Source organism: Idiotropiscis lumnitzeri, chromosome 4 (genome assembly GCF_059441095.1).
Source record: "Idiotropiscis lumnitzeri isolate Australia: NSW breed Sydney's pygmy pipehorse chromosome 4, RoL_Ilum_1.0, whole genome shotgun sequence".
NCBI classification, from domain to species: Eukaryota; Metazoa; Chordata; class Actinopteri; order Syngnathiformes; family Syngnathidae; genus Idiotropiscis; species Idiotropiscis lumnitzeri.
Genome location: NC_142394.1, coordinates 14,056,337 through 14,074,576, shown reverse-complemented (window position 1 = coordinate 14,074,576; position 18,240 = coordinate 14,056,337). Strand labels below are relative to the sequence as shown.

General features: G+C 39.3%; 1 protein-coding gene across 1 annotated transcript in view; it reads left to right on the top strand.

Annotated features, from left to right (window-relative positions):
- The first annotated feature begins 12,583 nt into the window (after positions 1 to 12,583).
- Positions 12,584 to 18,240, top strand: part of tnmd (tenomodulin) — a 58,628-nt gene continuing 52,971 nt past the window's right edge. Inside the window, exons 1-2 of the mRNA XM_088294250.1 lie at positions 12,584 to 12,736; positions 16,862 to 16,996. Coding sequence (XP_088150376.1) covers positions 12,689 to 12,736; positions 16,862 to 16,996 — 183 coding nt within the window. The 5' untranslated portion in view covers positions 12,584 to 12,688. The remainder of the gene's footprint in view (positions 12,737 to 16,861; positions 16,997 to 18,240) is intronic.

The window sequence follows — 18,240 nt, the reverse complement described above, 5'->3', positions numbered from 1 at the left end:
TCCATCTGCATGCGCAAGTGGACACTTATAACTGGCATATAATTACAGAGCAAGGATGTGGCAACCTTGCCTGGGAGTGTGTATGCTGCGATGATGGGAGACTTGTGAAAGTCAAACCGCTACTTAGAAGTTGAAGGTGCATGCCAACTGACATGAAAAATCTGGTTTGTTGGCCTCAGGGCAGCGAAGAATGTGGGGGGAGGGAGCTGGAGGCACCAGATTACTCCCTGAAGCGTGCGGCGCTCGGCATGATGACGAGTGTACCTCTGCATGACGGGTGACCGCCGCGATGACCTCCAGACAATGGTCATACGTCTGGAACGACTCGCTGAATGTATGAGGTTCCAAGTCCAGAAAGACTGTAGAAGGAGAGCGTAACAAAGAGTTCAGCATTTGATCTTGTTCGTGTGCGTCCAGTTAATCAGGGTAATTGGTTCCAGCTGTATGCAAAAAAAGTCAGCATTGAGCAACTAGTATAACCGATCATTCCCTCACTTCTACGGGCTACGACTTTATTATTATTGCTACACTCGTTTCAGTTCTAGTCATACAACATGGATAGCTCAGGCGAGATGAACTATGGGAACCAAAATATTTCATGGGAATGTCCTCCCATGGACAGAAATATATGAAATTTGGGGCAAATCATCAGGGGAATGAGCCAATTTTGCTGCTGCTTACTGTGACAGTGAAGTGAAACCAAATGCACCGTAGGAATGTTATTATTCCATTTACAGCTCTTAATTTTTTATGGTCTTTCAACACATTTGTAAACAGTACAAACAAATTTAAACATCAATATATAATTTCAACAGAGAGAAAGATGTATGAATAACACCAAATTATTGAACAAACAACGCAACACTGTGTACTCACGACAAATCATGATGAAGACGATAATGAGGCTGAGGCTGCTGTAATATACTACAATTCAATGGTGTAATTAAGGTGTCTTCTATATTAAAAAAAAAAAAAAGGACAAACTTGTCATGTGTTGAAATACACCATTGAAAATGTTCCACCTGATTGAGCATTTTGTATTATGTGTAACATGGTCCCTTTGTATATCTGTGACTTTTTTGTTTGTTACCAAACATCGTTTTCATCTTTTGTATACCTGAGTGGCTCCAATAATGCTCTTTGGGAACTGCAGTGCAGAGCAATACAAGGATGCTGCTCGACTAACATTACAGAACATTACATTCTGTACAGGAAGGGTAAACGCGGTCGTGATCAACAAGGCGAGCAGTGCACTGAGTCGACTGAACAGAACAAAATCAGAGCAACATTTAGCGACTCGTAGGCCCTGTGGCTAACCAAAACAGGAGCACTCACTCCCACATGTATATAGTCAATGCGGTCCTCTAAGAAACCCTGCGGACAAACACACACACAAAACAGACAGGCGTGTTTCTGTCAGTCGTTAGAAAAAAAGGCGACCGTCAGTCTGTACTTTCCCCGGTGAGTGACGATTACACTGATGGATGAAAACTCAAATTGGTGTGGGTGTCTGCCTCAACCATTTAGGTTGAGATGGCGTGATAGAGGAGAGTGATGGTAGACAAGCAGAGAGAGCAGAGAAATATGTTAGGGCAAGGGGTCACCGACCTTTTTCAAACTGAGAGCTACTGCTTGGGTATCGGTTAAGGCGAAGGGCTACCAGTATGATACAAACTTATGAAATAACAAATTTGCTCAAATTATCTTTCATAATATTATTGTCAGTTGTTATTAACAATTAATTATATTCGTTTTGGAGAAGACACTGATCATGATGAACATTTCTAAAAATAACAAAAACTCATGACTGGTGAGCTTTTTTTTAGAGCAGACAACGGGCTGCAGCATCAATAAGGTAGCAGTGTGTTTAATAATAAAAACAATGCTATGGTGATCAGCAATTGTAGTATAGTATTTCTAATACATTAACTGTCATAGATGTTAAAGAGTTGGCATTATTGATTACACTTTTGAAAGCATAAGGCACCTGTTATAGCTCAAAGTGATAAATGAATGTTAAGCGTTGTTAGTAATACAGAATCAGTATCTAAGCAAGTTTGTTGAAAATAACAGCATGGTAATAAGAGCCGTAAAAGTGAATCCAATGTTGGTCTAATCATGATATAATTACATCACAAATGACACGGCAATTATATCTCCTATCGGGTTGGCAGCCACCCGAATGTAATAGGAGATATAATTAAATACTTAACTCAGTATTTTTAAGAGTAGATACACTCCAAAATACAAGATTATTTTGCAAAATAATCTATGAGGTCATTCAGTGAGGAAATGAAGTCATAAAGTAAATGGCTTTGTTTACATTACATGAAATGTAGCCGGTTCACTTTAGTTCCATGTGATTTCATTCGCGAATAAATTAGCATGACGTTACTTCATAAGACGAGTAATACTTATTACCGGCTCCTGCTCCTTCATCATCATCTAGTGCCTGCAAGAATAAACATCTGTGCTTAAAATTGGCTGTTTAGTGAGTCCCACGATGTTCTTGTCTCTATGCAGCCAGCTGCAGGCAGCTATCAGGGACAGCGTCTACCATTGATGGAGAATGCCAAGAAACAATTTAACACCGGCGCACCGAAGGTAGCAAACATTAGCGATGCTGTTTCGGCCTTCTGCTTCCTGGTTGTGAGGTGCCGCCGCCTCGAGACATAAGGCCTTCATCAGTGTGACTGAAGAGCAAGAGGGAGAAACTAACAATGAACTTCCTGGCTGAGGGTAAATAAGGATGCTGTTTTTATGTTCAACATTTTCTGGTTGTTGTCATTAATGACTCATGAATCACTGAATTAAAACTAATAAGACTTTATGATCTCTTTAATTGTACTCCTACACTTTGAGGTGGTATATAAACCTTGAATGAAATTGGCAGGTTGTAAAAGTTATTATATCATGAACTTGCATACCAGTATTTATTTAATCTGCATTACTTTAATAGAAGAGCACATGTTGCAACTTTGCAAATAATACGTCAAGTGAACATAAGATCTATTCACAAACACGAACAATTTTTCTGTGGAACCTATTTGCAACTTTTTGCTGTACTGTATTGTAATCCATTTTACTCATATCTTCACAACAGGCATTTTGAGTTGCCCCCCTTATGTTGCTAATATCTTCTCTCATTATAATGCAGTGCAGTCCAACACCACCCAAACTGCAACATCAACATATTGCTAAATGACTACCTCTCAGCGGTTTCAATCAAAAGGGAGCATAAGTAATTAAAGGTTGAATTTGTGTATTGCGTCACCGGGGCCTACTATTGCTGCACTGTTGCCGATGCACTACACTGTCTCTCTTTCTTACAACAGTTGCAAATCGTGATCAAATATTCATGAGGTAACACTGAATAAAGGTAACACTTAAATTGGTGTGAGAATGTGTTAAAGCCAGGCTATTAAATTCACTTTTGTGTGGCTGTGTGAAAGACTTAAGTAGCTAATGATTATGGCTTCTGTCGGATATTAAAGCTGATGCTTTGGCTGACTTTGCAGAGAACAATCTGTGGCTGAAAGTGATTGTTGCAAAAAACAAAACAAAAATAAAACATTACAATGTGAAATTGTAGATTTAATTTCTTGTGAAAACTGAAATGCAAATACAAATGCCTTGTTGCCTAATATATATATATTTTTTTTTTTTTAAAAATGCACACGCAAATGTGACTGTGCCTAAGAAATCACAAATATGTGGTGAACAAGGTATCATAATTCATTGTAATCACTGTAAATAATGTATGCTCTGTCTAAATTTAACTGTATACACGAGGTCCTCACTATCGTTCTATGTATATATGGAAGATGCATGATGCTAATTTGAATATCAATTTTTGTTTCCGTTTTGAATAGAACTATTGGTTGAATTAAAAATTGCACCAATTTAGTTTCCCCATATTTATGATTGGTGTGGCACAACTTGATGGCAGGGCCGCTGTGTGCTTTCCCACTCCTCAACAAGTAAGAAAAGCCACTTTTGAGTCATTTTCCAAACCACCTGAAGAGCTACCCAGTCTAAGTATTTTTATTTTATTTTTTTGCACAGTTGTTTGTTCCTGCGCCGGTTTTAACCTTCAGCACTGCGCAGCTTCATCAACAGAGCCAACATTCTTAATCCATCTCTCTGACTTTTTGTTTACTGCCCTGCTTTTCCTCCATTACATCATATTGCCTGATTCAATACTCCTGCTCCAGCGTTACCCGTTCAAGGCAAAACCGCCTGTCACATTAAAAGAAAACACCACGGTCCTGTTCTACTTCAGTCAATTTGATCGCCTGCTTTAAAAAAAACAAAAAAAAAACATATACCAGCCTTCAGTCGCCAAACCTGCTTAATTTGAGCATTCAAAAAATTCAATCAAGTGTTTCTTTATTCATTATTACTGTGCGTGAAGGCAACCGCGTTTGGTGATGGAGGCCCTTCATTTTTGCAAGTCCCTGGAGTCAATTCACAAATCCTAGTTGCTTAGAAACCGCTTCCCAAAGAGCCTCTTTTTCTACTCACCTATTTATTCCACCTTGCCAAATCCCTGAGGAGTTTATGCAAGATATACTTTGCCCTCTCGAAATTATTAAACTTGTGCATCCAGGAGATTATCAACGCCGTTTAGCTGCCAATTGTACACCTTCACCATCACCGGAGAGCCGCCCTCTGCCAGGGATTAAGGTAAACTACACAGCCTAATCCAATTAAAGCATGTTGGAATCCACGCTCTCATGGAGTGTTTTGTTTAAACTGAATGATAACAGACTGGCAGTAGTTAGCAGGTCCATTGTCTGTGTAATCAGCTTGATACTCTGGATAAAAATTTCATCATCCAGTTATTTGCGCGCTGCCTGAAATGGATGGTGACAGTTTGCTGCCTGTTGTTCCAAGCCAACAGGTGTACGGGGTGATGGTTCAGCATGGGATAATTTCGCAGATCGTTTCATCATTCATCCAGTGTTCCCGTCAGTCACTTTCACACGTGCAGCCATCTGTTTACATACACTGGTGGAAGCTTCAAACGGATCAATTTGTCCAAATATCACTCATCTCAAATTTGCTCATAACATTTTCTCAAATTCAAAAAGCAGTCAAATGAGGAAATCGCGGTAAAACAGCAAAAAAAAAACCCTAAACGAAATGTACGTATACATGGTCACAAAGGATGGGCATGTTAATCGATTTCATATGAAGCAGTTGAGCAAAAGATAAATACATCAATTTGCAGTCATTTTTCAATGTTTAATACATATTTGAGAGGATTATAATTCATTAATTTGCCATTAGATATCACGGTCGATAATAATATGCTTCCCTTTTTTGCACTAATCGTACAAACACAATTAGACCATCCTGCAACATTTTAATCTTGTTTGTTCCAGTTTCGATTAGATCACTTATAATCCCTCCCAAATGCTGTTGTATGTTTTTTCATTGCAATCTTACAATACTCGAGTAAAACTACTCCATGACGCTGCTGTTACTGTAATTAAACTGCGAAACAAGCATGACATTGGAAACAATGTGTCTTTGAAAAAGGAGCAAATTATTATGCTTTGCATTCCAGTTGGGCCAAACAGCTACAGTTAAATCAGCATAATCTATAATTATTGATCCTTTCAATGGATGAGTAATTGCATCTATTCGCAGACTTTAATTTATTAATATTTAATGACTGATAAATAAAATTGTTTTGCGATGCAATAAGGGAGGGAAAACAAGCCACAATTTCGATTGATTTACAGTACGACAGGTAGGTCATATTGAATTACTCACATGTAGAACCTTTCTGCACAATTTGATCATTCTGTGTATTTTTTCACCTAATGTTTAGTTCCAACCTAAGATTTTTTAGGATTAATTTCCTTCTTGAATGAGCAAGCAGTACTTTTTCAAAATTATTCCGAAAGCACGACACATGTTAGTGTTTGCAGAAAAAATAAAGTCAGAAAATGGGACTACTTTCAAGTAGATGAGCTAATACTGTGCACATTCATTTGAAGTTAGTCATGATGCAACAACGCTGACGGATTGATGATGCGCTAGACTGTTGGTGAGAGTCTTTTCAAGACAAGCGAGGTGTCAATTTACGACTTTCTATGATAATCCCAAACAAAAAGAAATGTTACAAGTGAGTCATAAATTCAGGCCGAAATGAAATATTCTCCCTCCCTTTGCACCATTACGGCTGGTGATGCCTGTGGCTAATGACTGGCCTTTACCTGTCGTCGTTCATCTTGAGGAGTCAATTGGTCTGCTTCTGCAGGGTGCAGAGGTAATTACAATCTGGCTATGACTAACGTTTGGCTCGATTGTAGATTCCGTGGCACTCGGTGATGGGATGTCAGGGACGTGAAGCTCGGTGCTCATTCAGTCGAGCTCCACTTTGACTAAACCACCCCAAAGTGAAGATTGCGTAACAGAGAAAATAATATCACAGAAATATTTCCATCTCCTACCTGTAGGAACATATTTGTGGTAATATGATTAGAGGGTATTCTAAAGAAGGAGAATGCGTTCTCTCTCATTGCTTCGGCTCCAGTTTTGTATAATGAAAAAAAGCTGCAAAGCAAGAAGAACAATTTTCTGCCCTTTCAGTCGAGATCATTTTCACCGGAATGCCCCTCTTCGACTCCCAAATTGTATTCATTTTTAATCGCATTACACATTAGGTGGGGGATACAATGATATACGTAAATACATCTGACTCGCCAAGCACAAAATTGAGAAAACCCCCCCCGCCAAGTGGCAGGGTGAGATGTGAGGAAATGGCTGTTTAAGTGTGAGGTGTGGGGCGATGCGCAGCGGCATCATCCACGTTTCTAGTCATCCACTTCTTCGGCGTGTCAGAGATGAGCTCCTCTGAGATTGGCCTTTGTGATTTTTCTCTATCACTTGTTTGGTCTTTGCCTTGAACATCAATGGGAATCGATGCGGGAGTTTATTAAAAATGTATGAGCAATCTTTCAATCAACACATGATTCTTTCATTCTGTCACCGCCATTATCATTTAATTTGTCCTGGAGAGCTACGTATTGTTACACTCTTAACTAAACAATATCAGCAAAGTCAGCCCAGAGTGGAAGGCCGCTTCAGCAACAAAGTGCTGTCAGGGATAGCCAGGATGATTTCCAGGTTTATTTTCTCTTTATCACACGTTTTTATAATAAGCCTGTTTTCTTTTAAGACTTGGCTTCAAGCAGCATCCATTTCAAGGCCAATATGCTGCAAATCAGCCCCACTCAAGCCAACAAATTGCTAACTAGGAGCACATCAGCCTACTGCTCGACCAACTGCAGCCCAGCCTCGTGGTCCTTAACTTAAAAATGTCGCGTTATGTTAATGGTAACAGTTTTTTTTTTTATTCTGGATTTTATTATCTATTGTTAAAAAAACACAAGGCTTTTCAATTTCATGTCAATCGATGACAATTTTTGGTGATCGCCAGTGAGAGTTACGAATATTCTAGATGTTGCGGAATCGGGCCAAAACCTTGTACCTCCAAAATAGTCACTTTTTAGGAGACACCAAAAATTCAAAGTGTGTTCAACCATTAGCATTGTATCATGAAAGAGAGAAAGCCATTTTCAACTATTTAGATTGGACAATAGGGTCTTAAAAAAATGTTAGTAAAATATAAAATATATAATTTTCAAAGTAAGAGGAGAATTAAAACCATAGCTTAAAACGAGAACTCTTAATTTTCCTTTTTTCATTTTGGGTTTTACTTTTGTTTTATTTTATTTTATAGCGACACTTATTCCAAAGAAGAAGAAACGGTCGCAATATGGGTAATATGTTAAGATACTAAGAAGTATATTTGCTGTAAAAGTTAAGGAAGAGTGTTGGGATTTCCTTTCTTATGAAATGATTGAAATTAAGTGTGAGTTACCTGCAATTACGTAAACCTCGCCCATCGTCAGGTGCTTTGATGATGATAGTTGACCCTGCCACTGATTTAACAAATTGAGGTCAAAAGCATCCACAAACTATAAATTCCAATATAACAACATGGCGAAGGCAATAACAATGTGGCGAGCATTCAGTTTATACACTGAATCTTATCAACGGTTTTGACAAGTTCAGGTATTACCTGCGGAACCTCGGTGAGTATTTTGCACTTTCTAAGTGGTATTTCATCACAAGGTGTCAAAATTTCACTTGAAGAGTCAAATGTCAATTGGGAAAAAGAACACAGTGTAAACTTGCAGCACAAAGCGCTTCGGAAGGGAAAAGAAACCTGAGCAATGACAGTTGGATAGTCTCAAATCTTCTTTGTCTAGACCGAGATGGGAAAGGTGACTGGCTTTTCAGGTCGCGCCCATTCCACTCCACCTCTGCTTGCTCTTTAATGAAATCCTGAGGAGGTGTAGCGGTGTCGAGGCAGGAAGCGGATGATTAAATCACACAGGATTACTTGTCATATTTGACCTGAATGGACCCAGAGGAGATAGGGCGCAGGTGGGAAACACATCAAACATTCTCAGACCGCTCGAGTTGTGTCTGTTTTCTAAATTTATACGTACCTTTTGTTGACGCAAATCATCTTGTCATTTTTTTTTTCTGAGTAGCATCAGTTTTCCTTCGTGTTGTAAAGGCCTCTTAATGAATGTGGATATGTGGGCCTCTTTCTTTCTGAGTGACAGAAAGTGTAGCTGCCTGAAAAGGAACTTCTTTTTTTTCCCAGATGGTTACATTAAGACTGAAAAATACATACCTTTGTTTGAGGAATCAGCATCTGCTTGAGCAACTACTGATACTACTTTGAGCAGAATTTCTGGAGTCTTTTTGGAGAGAAAAAGCAACTCCCTACTTCTCTAAAGGTGATGCAATCAGTTTTTAGCAAATGCTGCCGGCAAAAATTACAATCAAAGCAATCATGAGGAGTATACAGCCAAGAAAGTGGAACATTTGGAGTTTGACCAGAATGTTCCTCTTTTATGTATATTTCTGCTTCCTGTTTTGTTTAATTGCTGTTGGCTTAATAAGACACTCAACTGAATCATTTGTTCTTTACATTACCAATTGGCAATCAAACATCAAAGCGGCAAATGTTTATTTTGCTTTGTGTTTTTTTTTTTTTAATCTAATTTTACATCCAAACCATTATTGTAATAAGCTTCATGCAAGACGACTGAGTCAGAAGATATGCTTGTGCTGCAGTCAAACTCTGAAACAGTTTCTGAATATTTTCCATCTGTCTATTTGCACTGTTATGGTCCGTGGGCCACTTTGGACTGGCCACGGCGTGCAGCACAGATGAAAGAAAAAAAAAACCCTGCAGTACTTCCAGTTTACTTATTATTTGAGGCTGAAAAATATTTGATTTGGAAAAATGAATAGCACAGAAAGAGAGAATAGAGGGGACATAATATTAGGGGTTAAAATGTTAACCCACTTCGGTTTGACAAAACACTTCTCACCATAATAAGGTAATTTGAATTGTAAATGAGCCACCTAATGAATCTAGGGATTGTGGTATTTTATGACAAATTTTATGAATAAGGTCGGAGGGTCGAGGCCGGAAGGTGAGCCAGATCGCGGCCGGAGGGCGGGGGACTGACCGGCAAAAACGGGTCAAGTGCCCAGCTCTGCTAATATTAAATACACAAGCCATTAAAATGATTTAAAAAAAAAAAAAAGGATCACGTACGAAGCCCGCTCTGCATAGGATGCGGCGAGCTGTTCTTGAAAAAGCATTATGGTTTAGTTCACGTAACTATATTAATATAGTTCCATAAAAATGTGGCTTCACCTTTACTGTAATATCTACAAAATACCCCAGTTTTTGTGTTTCTCGTTCATGCACATTATAGTTGTTCTGTGGTGTCTGTCGTGCTACAAGAGTGACCTTATTAAGGTACATAAAAATATACAGTGGATTTGCGTTTGTTGTTGTCGGATTTTATTAGTCTGCTGACACCAATGACCTCCTACGCCACCGGCCCCGCAAAAGTTATGGACTTGTTTGCGCCGGTCTGGTTGGGGAACACTAGTCCACTTGTAGTGTTTTGTTTGGGCAGGAAAGACTTAAAACAATGTGATCTGACAGATTAATAGTAGGATTGTTTAAGCAATTGTTGCACAGAGTCCTAAAGAAAAATATATTTTATTCCATATGATGCAAAATAATTCATGTTCTACAGCACTGTGCCTGATTGATCATTTGGATCTAGCTTGTGATCTGGACTGATTGTGGCAGTTCAAACATCCAAACTAATGCTTGTTACTAAACTTTTAGGCCATATTAAACTCAACAAGGAGAATATTTTATGTGATTTTTTTAGTTGCTTGTTTTATTTTGTAGTTGTTTTGGGGGTTAGGGTTCTATTAGTACAAATACATTACAATTGATCATTAAAATAATAGTTAAAATATGTCCTGTGGTGTTAATAAATGTTTTACGACAGTACCAGTTTAGACGACGTCCCAGAATGCTCAACATTGCTGCTGACACGACAAAAATCTTGAAAGAGAAGTGACTAGATTTACCAAAGCAAAATGTCACAGTAATTGGGAAGATTTATATCAGTGGGAAAGCGCTGACGAGGTCCCGTCACTATCAGATCTTGACAACTTCGATATGGGCTCAAATAAGTCCTGCTAAACGTTTTGCAGCTTGACCACTTCTCTTAAGGATGGTCATCCTCAGGGAGAATTGACCAAGCATTCCTTCATGACTTTTTATAATAGAATGTCATGCACAACAGACAGGAATCACTCACCTTGAAAACACATCATTACAGGTGGTGGGTGTTGTATTTTAGGGATTATTTTACCTAGTCCATTTTCTTTGTGATACAAACACCAGTCTAGTTACAAAATATGTCAGTTAATTCAATTATTCTCAAATAAGTACATAATAGAGTAAAACATCTCAAATTTTAGCAGGTATCCTATTGCGGAGACACTGCAATGATGATGTTTGAAAATGACGTTCAAGTGGTGTCACAAGCTGCTTTGGAGGTTTAGGTTTTTTACTTTAGTTTTGTTTGGCCTTGTACCTGTGTCTTCAGTCTCGTAATGCTCATTGTGTCCACCTGTGTTCGTTTACCCAAGCCTCAGTGTTAACCAATCAGCTCCCTCCAACCCTTTGTGTCTTGTCCAGGTGTTCCTCGTTGTCTCATTAATTTGTTTGTATTTAGTTTCCTGTTTGCTCTCTATTCTGGTCGGTTCATTGTCCCTGTCTGATTTTTTCATTGTCCGTTGTCTATGTCAGTTGTCCGTCTACTCTTGCCATGTCTTGTACCTTTTTTTTTTTTTTTGCTTGCTTGTTTTGTTTTTTTAATAAGTCTGCTTGAGCCAAGTTAAGTTGTCCTAGTGTTTGTTTGTTACTTTGACCCTGTTAGTTTGAACTTAAGTATGTTTGATTCCCTTTCCTGCATTTTTGTTTTTACAACGAAAATACCATTTAAATTTGCCCTACCTCGCTTCCCTGCGTTTGGGTCCTCCTCCTTACAAAACCCTGTGGAGATGAAACTGACACAGAGACAAATTCAACAATGGTAGATTTTAAGGTTGATGCATCAAAAACATTTAGTTGTTCAGAATGGGATACAAGCAGATGCCGACGTTAACTATTTTGTCATAAGACTAAATGAAGGCGTTGGGTCTTGTCCATGCATGATCTTCATATGTCATCAATGTCACAAGGCCTCAAAGTTTGTGTGGCTCAAGTAATCGTGTAAAAAATTTGGCCAAAGAAAGGAATAATGGTGCGACCACCCCTTTTGTTGAGTCTTGTTGGCATTTTCAACCGCGCATAGTACAGATGAGACAAATAACTGTCTATCAGCGGCTGACATTATAAAGCTCGCCAAGAGATGAATAAAGTTTTAGGGTGGCATTATTTGAAGAGCTTGAATCGCTTATTCAGTCATCCCCTGAAGGCCTTTAAAACCGGTTCAATACTTATTGCATTGAGAACAAAAAAAATCATTACTGCGCTGAAGTCACTACTTTGTTAAAAGAAAAAAAGATACCGTGGAACCTTGGTGATGGTGGTTGTGCTTTTCTTGGGAGCCTTACAAAAAATAAATAAATTAAAAAAAAGCCAAGAAACAAGACATTTTAAAGCTTGATGTCAAGTCTCACAAGATATGCTGGACAAAAGTACTTGCACACTGGAGTCTTCTTTGGAATCATGACTGTCACCGGCATCGCTATATAGACAAAGATATATTATTTGTAAGAAGTATTAATGTTCAGCTCCGTTTAGTGAGTTTGGATTATTTCCTGCAGGACACCTGATGATCTCTCACAGTAATGTGCCATGGCACACTGTTTGAGAGACATTCCAGTCGTGCCCCCTTGAATCGGAATAGTACATGGGCCTTAAAATGCACATCAAGAATATTGAATAAATGCTCAAAGGGCTTGCCATAAGATAGAGCTTTACTATCATGCTATTATTGTGATTTTTTTTTTTTTTTAAACCAGAAAGCCATTGGTAGTGTTTCACCTTTCAAAGGAGTGCAGGCATGTGGGAGACGTCTTCCTTGGATTTTAATGGCTATCACAAATGTTGCAGTAATTCCACTCCATCGAAGAAACTTCCCTCCCCTCCCAAATTGCAGCAATGGAATGAGGCTGTGACTGTTTTGCTTTGCAGAGAAGTAAGTCGGGTTTTTTTTCCCCCCCAAGTCAAGAGGATCGGAACACATTCCTTCTGTGGGCTTGCATCATGGAGGCAAGCAGCCAGTCCAGCAGCCAGCAGGTTCTCTATAATGATGTAAGTATTTTTCAGTTATTTATATTTGGATAGTGTAGGGGAAATTTATTGCGTTGGGTATACACTGTGCTTGTGTTTTTAGAAAATGTTGTTTAATATTCAAATTGAAGAAAAGGTGAGCACCTGTGAAATATTCCAGCAAAACAAATTAAAATGTTGATGCCAGTAGAAGTTCATTAAAAAGAGAAAAGGAGAAAGAATGTGTGCTCTTTGAATAAAGTGAAGGCTGCATGTCTGAAAAAGAAGTGTGCCTCTGTCTCTTGCTGAGTTTTGTCAGAATTGAAATTTGGCCATCTTAATTCACTTTTTTTATGGCTTGCTTTTACTTGAAACTTTTCTCTTTGCTTTATATCTCCGATATCCTTGTGCCTTTCCCTTCGCTTTATTATTGAGAATGAGGGAAGATGGGATTTTTGGCTGTCAAATACCTGCTCTTTTCACCTGTTGCAGACTTTCCGCACAATAGAGTAACCTTGAAGTCTTATTAATATTTATGCATATATCAAAGACGTGACTCACATCAGATTCAAATCATAAATATGATGAATAAGTAATGGGGGGTGGCTGATTATCATCCCAAATGTATATATTAGGGTTTGAGTGTGTCTTGGTGTGATAAATTGCAATCTCTGCTTGCTGCTTCTGCTGTTTCCCAGAGCAAGCGCTTGCTCTTTGCACACCAACAGTGGGGGGCCGCAGGCGCTATTCTCAAAGCTGCCGGCTTATTCTGAACTCCAAAACCTTTAAAACAGTAGCTGGCGGGGGGGCTGCGCACTCTCACACGGCTCAGTCGGTCGCCATCGCTGCCTTTTCTGCATCTCTCATGCCCCACTATTCTTCTTGATTCTAAAACAGCAGACAGTTAAGTTTCCACTCAGCTCAAGTTGCCAGAGCTTATGCAAGGTGCCCCAGGGGAGTCGTACGTTCGCCAGCGGGCCCGCAGGACACTTTCAAGTGCTTCACGTTTTATGGTCACTGTCACTGACGTATCATATCCGTGGAATGCATTAATGGTAAATACATTAATGCTCCTACCAAAGTCACGCGGCGGACGTGTAGAAATAGAATATTTTAGTCATATTCAATGCTGCTCACCTTGCTTCTGCTCACTGAATCAGTAAAAATGATAGCACAGCAAATTAAGCAATACATTTTAACATGAGTACAGCACAGTGAAGCAACTTACGTTCAACACAATCCATTTAATTTGGATCTGGACAGAATGGGCAAAAGTACTCACTGAAATACAAATATTCTTGTAAGAAAAAAAGTGATGTTGAAGTACTGATCACTGATGCAAAGCAAAAGCACAGACCTTTAAATGTCCTTAAGTGCAAATGGAAGTAATTTTTTTTACAGTCAATTCAACAACAGATTTTAATGATGTGGGGGGGGGGGGAACAGCTTTCTTTGACGAACTTGTGTAGTACTCGTATTGAGAATTAAAAAAATAAGTGTTGGCATCTTGTGTTGGTTCCGGTTGTAGCTTTGGCAAGGTTTTGAACTGATTCAGGTGACATTTATGTAGTGAAGTGTTATGTAGTGAGAGCAATATTATTTTCACCACTCTTTGGTGATTGTGTACATATTTTCAGGTTGCGCATGGTGGGTGTGTCAGATGTTTTTTTTTTGTTTTTGTTTTTTTGATGGGAGAGTGGCACAAGAAATGTGTGTAAGGTATTGACTTGAGCAAGAATGGGAGACTATGCTCCAAACTGTATTCTGGGAGTCTTTTGTGACATTCGTGCAATGTATTTTTTTTTTTTTTCAGAAAATATTGAGCATATTAAGAACTGTAGACCTTCAGAAATATTCAACTATTCAATACTAAAGCATGTATCTTTTTGCAATCAAAAGAAGTCAGCAGGTTGTCCAGTCTTCTACGGCTGAACAGTCACCATACAAAGTACAAATGAGAAACTTTCATTTACTCCCTACAGAAAGTCTGCTGGAACAAAAGCCTGCCTTTATTAATTTGTGCTGTCAAGCTCAGGGAATTGCTGACAGCGGGCAGAATAAAATTAAATTTGAGAGGGGGAAAAAAAATGAAAGAAATTAATAATTGTAACCTTTCCGTGGAACTTGTTGCAGTCTCCTCGTCCCTATGCTCTGCTCAGGCAAGGTGGCGGTAGTTTAGTCGTCAGGAGTTTTTAATGGTGGATAAGTCCTGTAGAATGCCACAGTCAAAAAGGTCATTTCTTGTTTTAATCTCAACGTGAGAAATGAAAGAAGCCAGAAGAAGAGACGATACACAGTGACTTTAATGCTGAGCAGTGAAGTTAAAGCGCCAAACTGTTGCTGGTTATCTTCAATTTATGGTTTTCGTCATACAAGTCATCAGATCACGCTTTTCAACCGCAAACTGTAATGTTTGCTTTTAGAATTCAATTTACAGTAACCAAGCTTCTCATGTAATCCTTACAGGTTGTCATGCACAAGTGCTAACGTTCTCCAATTTTCCACAGCATATTTTCAGTGAGAACATTTAACATGTTTGATATTTTTTGCTTGCAAGGTGAAAAACTCAAGTGGTCAATCAAAACACATTGTCCCTTTATGTGATTTAAGGGGCTAAGGGCCAAAATGGTTGCCTTTTCTTGGAAAGATGATCAATGTTTTTTTTTAATCAGAAGCTATTTTGTCATGTCAGCATTAAGCGGCTATGATTTGGCCATATATCAACTAATACATCATCTAATATTGAGCTGCTAACGACTTTGCTGGGGCCCACCATCTTGAAATCAAATGTAAATGAAGGATGCATTTTGATCGCCCTCTGTCAACACACACAAACGGAGAACTATCTGCCGGGCAAACTGTCATGAATGACACTTTCCTCAGGATATAGCTGCAATGTGAGGCAGGTTTAAGGAAGAGACACTGACACCCCGAGGAGGAAACTCTTTTCGGCCACTTATATCGATAATGTATTTTCTTTTTTGTCAACTCACAGTTTGTGACCATAGGTCTTGGTGGGAGCATAGATCAACTAGTAAAAGTAGAATTTTACCTGGTGGCTCAGCTACTTCTTGACGACAACAGACCGATGCGGATACTGCACTGATCCACCTCCTCCACTTGTGGCAACAACTCAACACAACATTCAAAATTCAGGAAGAGTTGACAATCGCAACATCATGAAATAAAAAAATGAAAAAAAAAAACATCTGGAAAATGCAGTCGCCATAAACAGAGCCCCTCAACTCCTGAGCTGTGCCAAGAAATTGTATCATACTTAATGGCAACAATTCGGACCAAACAAGGACACCGGTCCAACAGGGACCAAGCAGCTTTTATCAGGGGGGCCAGTAAGTCATCCTCAGGGACTCATTTAAATGCCTTCTCCAAGTCCACAAAGTACTTGTACGTGCAGCCTGGTTGGGAAAGTGCTCAAAAGAAAACCACACTGCTCCTCATAAATCTGAGACATTCTGACGGACCCTCTTCTCGAAATCCACTAAATAGACCTCACCAGGGAGGCTCATAAGTGTGATCCCCTTGTGGAACGCACCCTCTGGTCCCCGGGTCCTAAAAGAGCTTGTTAACCACCTCAGCAACCTCAAACCCAGAGATGTAAAAGACCACCTCTGAGTCCCCACACTCTTCTTCTTCAAGGGGATTGAGATGGTCTTCTCATGCTGAATAGTGGACCAGAATTTCCTCGAAGCTGCTCAGAAGTCGTTCTCTAAAGACTCATCAAACTTCTCCCATGCCAGTGTTCAGCAACAACTCAGCAACTGCCATTGCTGCATTGCTATTGGTCTGCAGGTGTCAACCAGTAACTTAAAATCCTACAGGTCAAAAGGACCACTTCGTAAGCTTTGACAGCGTACGGATTTTAAATTGTATATTTATCCAATTTATGGCTAAATGTCAGGCATTTTTAACCTCATTTATTATTTGAATACTAACCAAAATCGGCTTAACTGAAGCTACTTTTTGTGTGTCTCTCACATGACCTTTTACGACCTGACTTTTAGAGTTTTGCCTTCTCACATATCGTGTGACAGTGACCTAAAATCAATCAATTTTGCCTTAGTACAATTTTTTCACTTCATTATCTCTTCTGCACTCCAAAAAAATTAGTAAAAAAAAAACTACTCATGTAAATCTCACCAATTGCAGGTTGAGGGGGCGAAACAGAAAGGGGCCAAGTACCGCATATACCAACGCATGGCGCTGATTCTGGCATTTGTCTTCCTCCTGTTGGGCCTCTGCGTTTTCAGCTTGGCATATCTGTGGAGCCCCACTCTCGGAAAGGTAAGGCGGATTTTACTTTATTTCATCCAATTCTGTCGTTGAATGCAAAACAGAATCAAACACCATAGACGTAATGAAGGTTTGTCAGGAGGTCATTGTTTAATTTTAGGTCTCAGTTTATTTAATGTCCTCTTTAGCTGAGTCCTATGCACAGTATGCCTGCGTATGTAGCGAACAACGAGCTAAGTTCATGTTTGCAGTGCATGCGTGACAAGGATGTCATTTTCACTACATTTGGTGAATAGTGTCGAGATGAAAGTAAGATGAAAAAAAATCCCGTTTCCATTAAAAAAGCAAAATTACATAAGTACTGCGTGCACTGCATTCATGCAATCTTGTGGAAGTTTCGCCTGTGAAAATGTCAGCCTGTTGCATTTATCTACTTTTTGATCACACTGTCAACGTCTTCTTAATGGAACAAGCTGACCAGAATGCCTGCAGCAAGACGCGGACCCCTTGGCAATGTAATCGGGATAAACTCTTGTCCTGGCAATTTATCTTCTAAAATCCAATCCGATCACACTTGATGGAGAACATTTTCACTCGGCTGCTTTCCCCACAATATTCCCAAGGTGCCAGAAAAAGCTTATTTTCCCAAACTAAAAGGAAAACAAATCAATAATCTGACATCCAAAAATGCGTGATACATTGTAAGCACACTTGGAGGGAAAATAATTGAAACTTAACAATGGTTAAACGGTAGCTCATACATGTTTAACGTATTTTAAGAGTCATTATTGAGGACGTCCACATAAAAATGAATGCCCATCACTGTGTACAGTATCATTACTTCAAAGACACTTTTGACATTCAAATAAAGATGTAAAAGTCACCTCAAAGCTCAAATTAAATCAGGTTCAATTTTTTTTTCACTTCCAGTGTCGACAGCTTTGTCTACGTTGCCTGCTCCCAACATATGAAGCACCTTTGAGCAATTTCCTTTGTCCTTGTTAAATTTTTCATGCTGCAGGTAGAGCGGTCATTATTTCCACTTTAATAAGCTGTGATCATTCTCACAAGACACCAAATGTGTTGATGGCAGAGAACCCCAGGTTTCGCTTTAATGGGGTCTTTGGGGGGAGGGATCATTCTCTGGCCTCCTCATCAATCGAGCAACATGGAGCCAATTTAAGGAGACGCAGCAGTCTGTTCCATCTGATGGACAGGTGCTTCTCACGTTCGGTGACAGCGCAATCCCACCTGCAAACCACAACGGAGGCCATTCCAAAGTTGAAGCGATGGTT